The 7,202-nt window shown below is 40.2% G+C and overlaps 1 protein-coding gene across 1 annotated transcript in view; it reads left to right on the forward strand.

Annotated features, from left to right (window-relative positions):
• The window catches only part of SSPN (sarcospan), a 28,204-nt gene extending 21,681 nt beyond the window's left edge, over positions 1-6,523 (forward strand). The window contains exon 3 of the mRNA XM_019515700.1: positions 6,086-6,523. Coding sequence (XP_019371245.1) covers positions 6,086-6,451 — 366 coding nt within the window. The 3' untranslated portion in view covers positions 6,452-6,523. The remainder of the gene's footprint in view (positions 1-6,085) is intronic.
• The last annotated feature ends 679 nt before the right edge of the window (positions 6,524-7,202 follow it).

The following is a 7,202-nucleotide window of genomic DNA, read 5'->3' on the forward strand; positions in this document are numbered from 1 at the left end:
TAGTGGAAATGGTATAATGCAGGGGTAGGCAACCCATGGCACACAATGCCAGAATGTGGCACATAAAGGCATTTTGCTTGGCACTTGAGCCTCAAGGAAGGGGCCAGACTTGTGCTGCCACAGCAAGGATCAAGCCCCTCATGGCTCCCCTGCTTCCGGCTCCAGCATGCCAGCTTCTTCCAAGTTGAGGTTGTGTGAACTTTTGGCATTTTGCTGACCCCTGGTATAGTACTATTTTTCTGGACTTTATGGCTGGCTATAGACATGCTTATTCATGTTCTAACTAAAACTCAAATGAACAACCTTGATTAATCAAGTCTGCTCTGCATTCTAATTAGAACACTCCAGCATCCCATGTATTAAGTCGTCCTGTGTTTCAAAATGGCCACAGGGGTGCTTTAACCTAACCTCATCAAATGAGCTTTAGTTGAAGCATCCTGTGGCCATTTTTAAATGTGTAGGGGCTTAATACACATGATTGAGGTGTTTTAATTAAAGCAGCGCTCCAGGAACTGCTCTAATTAAAATGCCCCACTCCCCCACCCCCAAGCATGTGAATTGAGTTTAGCATCTAAACAATGAAGGTGCCTTTTGTTCTCCCCTTACATTTATAAAGGCAGGGGAAGATTATCGAAGGCATACAAATCAGGTGCTCAGTTGCCTTGTATGCCTTCGATAATCTTCCCCTGCCTTTATAAATGTAAGGGGAGAACAAAAAACAATTACTCCATAGTGAGCATTGCTAGATCAGGCATTTTATCGCTTGTCATGCAGCACTGAATTGAGTTTAGCATCTAAACAATGAAGGTGCCTACTAGATTTAATCATTGTCACCCCTTGTAGGTATACATGGGGATGTTTCAGGCACTGAAAAAATGCACCCAGTTTTAGAGGCATTACCAAGTCCTACAGTATTTTCTTAAAATAGGGGAAATGGCTAGAGATTTCTTCATATCTCTAGAACCAAAATAATGATTCAACTTAATATAGGAACGTTAATTCATAATGAGCCCTCAGAATTGAAGCAAGGGTCTGCATAAAAATGTTCTGACTCATTCAGCAACATATGTGCAATTCCTTACATAAAGTACTCTTTCTTCCCTCCACAAAAATCTACCAATCCAATGCTCACTATTGCACATAAGAATCCCTTGCTTCCTATTTCTTTTCCCCAAACAGGACTTCCATCCATAACACTCTCATTCTACCATTCTTCCCCACACTTGTATGCTGCTTTCTTTTTTTTACTAGGTATTCTGAACAGTGTCCACAGTAGTGGTGGACAGATCTGAAGCAACCTGCTGTTCAGTTGTCAGTCCAGCCTTAGGTTCCTTTTGGTTCCTGAAGGTCTGTGCTGATTGCTGGTGGTTTCCCTTAGTTGTTGGGTGAGGGTCCAAGTCATCTCTCATGGTAGTGGAAGACCAGGGATCAGAAGAACAGGAGTCCAAGCTCCTGTCCAGAATTAGTTCTTCAAACTCCTCTATTTCCTTGATCAAGCCAGGAATGCATCAGCCATGTGAAGCTGCTACTGGACTCTCATTTGCAGAAACACCCTCATCTCAGTGCCATTTCTTCTCATTGTCGTCTTGTGTGTAGCTTGCCTACTATTAGAGAGTCCAGTGAAGGAACTTTCTCTCACAACAGTTAATTCTCACCATAGAAATGGTAAGCTCCCTGTAGCACAGCAGCTGCCTGACTCAACAGTGGCCAGCTCAGTCTTCACCTCAGAAGGCAAAGAACTTGAGGAAGCAGAGCCATCCTGAGTAATTTTGTAACACAAACATTAACCACTTTCAGGCCCACAAAAGTGGTTTGTTCATGTGCATCTCCATTATACCAGTCAGCAAGAGACTGGGTTCCCATCAGACACTTGCTGCAGAAGAGGAACCCAGATGCTTGTTCCTTCTAGCCCTGCTGAAAGCCTCTACCATTTGTTATCACTTTACAGTGGCAAGGCTCTCTTTGCAAGGGAACAGGCTAGAAAGCTATGAGTTTGTTTTGGGTTTGTTTTTTTTTAACAAAGTAAAAGCTGAGACTCTTCTCCCCCAGGCCTAAATTCTGGCTTTGTTCATGTGAGGCTTATTGGAACCTCCAGGAGCTGCCTTCAGCTCATCTATATTGATTACCAATTAGAGCCATATCTGAACAAAGATATACAGTTCAGAAACAGGGTTGGATTTTGATCCAAATTTTTCAGGTCTTTGATTCTGCACAGATACTATGTGAGTTGGTTGTAAAATTTGCATTCTAGAGTTCATGTGTGTGCAGCTCCACAGATCAGGCCTCTTTCCATAAGAAAGTAAATCTGAACCAGTTCTACAGAACTTGCTTCTGTACTCAAGTCTTGGTTTAACCATGGTGACCTAAGCCCAATGGTGCCTCACAGGACTTCTAGTCACAAGTTAGCAAGAGGCTGTTGGCTAAGACTAAACTTCTCTAAACTGCAATGGAAGTTCTAGTTCATGATATCTTGCATAACCCAAAGCTAAATTGAACTAGGGGCCATACATCTCCTTGGACAATGTAAGAAGACCTGGAGGGTGATCCCACTGAATTCTGAGAGTCACTTATTTGGTGTGGGAAATGTGGCAAGACTGGCTTTGTATTAGATCATTTTGTAATGGCACTTCAAGTTTTGATCCTTCTTAACAATTGATTTCTTATTTCTCACATGACTTGCATGGAGCTTAGGGTCTTCTAACTTAAAGGTGCAATGATAGACACCCAAAAAATTCCATTTGCCTTGTGCAGGTATTAGCAACAGCTCCTATCTCTATCAGATGGGATGTGTTTGGGAGAACACATTACATAAAGAATTCGGTGTTTGAGAGAATCCTTGTCTCATATTATTCACAGAGACACTGGGAAATTCCAGGAGAGACTTCCTGCTTTCCCCTTCCTTCAACAGGAGATACTTTCTTCATCTTGTCAAAACTCGTATCAGAAGGTTAACTCATACTCTTATTGAAGGTCATTTAGAACCAAAAGAAAAACTAAACATGTTCCACATGTTTTCCAGGTCATACCAATATGGCCAATTATTCTCCCTAATTCCGAGCTCTCTTGACTGGTTATAAACTATTGAGAACTTGGCTTTTCAGCTTCTTGCATGTGGGTACTTAAGTAATTCCACATACAACCCAGTTAACTGATCCAGGTAGCATATTCCATGGTGTAAAAGACAGTTCTTACTCTTCTACATGGAGTCAGTCTCACCCTGAGGAAGGAATCTGTATCCAAGTCTGCAGGTTTTAGTAGTAATATCTATAAATTCTCTTGGTTTCATCCCTATATAACAGTACAGGACTTTTCCATGAAGGGCACAATGCATTTTAGATTAATTGTTTTTCATGGTATGTAAGAAAAATGTAATAATCTTACCAGTAAATATTTTAGTGCCCTTTTTTTCTTTTGCATGATGAACTTGAAGGAGGATGTACTTGTACTGCCATTCTCTCTACCTTACATAATGTATCACTTTCCTTCCCCCATTCTCTTTCTATTTAGACAGCAATCATAGGGCCTATATATCTCAAGCCATTGCAAAACACTTTTCCAGTGGCAAATTCTAAGCCCTTGGCAAGACTCCCTAAGCAGTAATATTTGTAATTTTGGAGCTGCCTCTGGGTCTGCCATGTGATTAATCTGCTGACTGGATCTCAGCACTCACTGCCTTGTGCTCCTACCCAGACAGTATTTTATTTTGATGTTTAGAAATGCATTCACTTTTATCTCTGTGAAAAGAAATTCCTCTGCAAACCTCAGATGAGAGTAATAGCTATTTGGAAATTGTACTGTGCTCCCCCCTTTCCCACAGGTCTCTGGATATCTCTGAGGATTGCAGTAAGGACTGCCTATATAGCTTACTTTTTTTAAAGGAAGCCTCAGATTTCCTGCATGCTTGGCTTCATGCCTGGCCCACCCTTTTGGGAGGGTGGTTTCATAACAGGCCAGTCCTGGTCCCAAAACATAGTCTAGGGCAGCAGTTCTCAAGTTAGGAGTGGCAGCACTTAATAATTGGGGACTGAAACTCAGTAGAAACTCAGTTGTAGCAGTAGGGCTTAAACCAGAAGGGTGGGGTCATGAGTTAACTGGAAGGTGGGTTGCAAGCCCGGAAATGGGGTAGCCTCAGACAAACATCAGGCACTAATGCTCTAGGGTATCTTTTGATTTATAGCCCGTTTGCAACATGCATTCTGCATTGACCTTGATAACTACATACATTGTAATTTGCTAGAAAGTCAGACCCACACCACACCCTCAATTAAAAAAAAAATCCAGTGTACTAGGTCATTCTACTCTGTTTTGATATAAATCCAGACTAATTCTATTCAGTCTAGCTGAGATACCACAGAATACGCCAGCATAAAATGTGTCCCCTAGTGAAGACCAAGAGTCAGGTATGTATCTGTTGTTAACAGGCTTTTCCTATTCAAAAATAGCTGCATCATCTTTCAGAATTTTGTCATATGTTCATAACTTTTCAAATACCTTTGTTTAGCAGCTGCCCTTAATTAGTAGCAGCTCTGTTATCATACAGTTTATTATAGGACCTGCCCTTATTTTCTAATTTCACCTTTGCCATGAAAGGGTACAGTAATTAAAGTTAATAAAAGCCACCATCCTTTTGAAGCAGCCCTCAGTTTAAGGCTACAGGGGAAGTAATTAAATTTAATAATAGATGGACCTTCTAAATGAAGATCAAGACATCAAAATTCAGTTATTTTAGAGAGAGAATGGATTTACTGCTTTAATATCTCAAATAAGCCCTACTATTTTTTTTTCCAAACTGACACATGAATGGGAAGATTGATTCACACTGGAGATATAAGACAAATACACCCAGAGTGTGAATTTTATCAAGACACATACATACCGGTAGTTTCAAGGTCATAAAAAATACTTCATATATTGAGAGTTTGCTCATGGTGTGGAGGTAAAAAAAGAAGACTCTGATTTAAAATAACAGATTCTAAACTACTCCATGTTGTTGCTGACAGAAAAAGTAGGAAGCCAAGAAAAATGAATGCTTCCACAAGGCTCAGCAAAGCCAGAATGATCCTCAGACTAATGACATATTGTATCTGCACAAAAACTCCCACTGTCAATGCAAAACAGAAATGAATGCTGAATCTGTCAAAGTCATGAAATTCCATAGACTGTAATAATCTAAGGACCAGTCTTCTAGTCCCAAATCATCATGGCTCTGAATTACTGAAGAAATCATCCACATGGATTGGATTGTAAGACCACGTTCCAAATAATTACATTTCCCCCTGGATTCTAAAGGAGGGAAGTTGTAAAGTTAGGGGTGACTGAAGTTTTAACTTCTATATGTGCCTTTGAAAATCATCTGCTTCACCTTCATGGGCCAGATTTTCAAAGGTATTTTTGCAGGATTCAAGTTTACTTGTGGAAGTTTGTCCCTGGTTTGTCATGGTCAAGTTTTTGCACATGGAACTTCAGAAGTGTGCAAGCCAACAGCTCTCACATCTCTGATTGGGTAATTAGACATCTAACTGCCCAATTTGCATATGTAAATCTAAGTTTTTGTGTGGGCAGAACAGAGCCATGAGTGAATGTATGTACAGTGTTATTTTCAGAGACTCTTTACAGCAGCACTTTTAAACCATTCCAGCCTGTCATTTGGTATTTGGGACCAGAGTTTCAATTGATGTAAGGTAGTGTAGCTCTATCCCAACTGAAGATCTGTCAGCTGCCATTCCAGTCCAAACTGCCCATACAATCCCATAAAAACTTATTCTATCCCTTAGGCCTCTAGCTTGTAAGAAAGTTGTGTTCCTGATTTATAATTTTCAGAACACAGCTGCTAAAAAGTACTAAGCCAACACTCGGATTAGATAAATACAGTGTGGAGAGCTGATGTACTGGCTCCTGGGACTGCTTTTGGTTCCCAGGGGTCTGTAGAATTTACATATTTATTGCAAGTCACAAACATAAAATGTATAAAGTGTATCTTGAATGCATGCATGCCCTAGAAAATATATGTGCATATATTGGTTATATATGTCCCATTCTCTGTGTAGCTGGAAAAGAGTGTTTATTCTTTTTTGCTTTCTTTCAGCTGATGTACTTTCTCCTCAGCACCACGGGTCTGATCACCTGTGTTTTGGCAGTGGCTTTTGCTGCACATCATTATTTACAAATTACACAGTTTACCTGTGATACCATCCTCAATACCTGCCACTGCAAACTGGACACTTCAGATCCCCTCAGCAGGACCTTCGTTTACCAAGATGTATCTGACTGTACCAGTGTCACCAGCGCTTTCAACCTGTATTTGCTTCTGCAGATGGTTCTGAATCTGATTGCAGCTATTGTATGTTTGGTGGCGTGCTTTGTGATGTGGAAACACAGATACCAGGTCTTTTATGTGGGCACTCGATCATACTCATTAACTTCTACTGAAATCCAGCAACAGAAAGTGTAGGGTTTTTGTGAAGAGGGAATGAAAAGGTTCAGTTTGGTACCACGTAGACACCACAAGTGGGTTAATGTTTATCAGATTTTTTGACAAGGAAAAGCATTGACAAATACTGAATGAATAAATTTATATTTTTCAGTTATTTTAAGAAAAATTCTTATGGCAGCTACAGCAAAGGTCCCTTTTGGGAATATTTAGCTCAAGATGCATCATAAAGACCTGAAGATGCAGCTGTACAAATACCCTTCAAAAAGCATCTTTTAATAGCATTGACAAAAGTAGTTTTTATATCTATGGGAAATCCTCAGAAGAAACCGATTTGTTAAGAAACAGTGTGCCAGATCCCTAGGTAATGAAAATCTGTTCCACTGCCTTCAGTGATGCTTTTGCTGATTTTAGCCCAGCTAAGGATCTGATCCAAACTGTTATTTAAAGTAATTTAAGTCATGCTTAGGGAGTCTTTGGCAACCCACACGAGATTTACTGGGATTTGCCCATATTTGTTTGTAACAAGGGAAGTTAAGACCCTTTCTAATGCAAGCTAAGACGTGCCACAAAAAAGGGTCTATTAATGATAACAGCATCATGTAGAGTTACAGTTTTCAAGGGCAACTAGTGGGTACCCCAAGTTTCAGGTACTTTACTTGATGCCCATTAAAGGGGGATGATTTTTAGAGAGCAGAAATCCCATGCTTTCTGAAAATAAAACCAGTTCCAGGTAACTCAAATTAGTCTCCTCAAAACTGAGGAACGCACA

This window comes from Gavialis gangeticus, unplaced genomic scaffold (genome assembly GCF_001723915.1).
Source record: "Gavialis gangeticus isolate Ggan-Ray unplaced genomic scaffold, GavGan_comp1, whole genome shotgun sequence".
NCBI lineage: Eukaryota > Metazoa > Chordata > Crocodylia > Gavialidae > Gavialis > Gavialis gangeticus.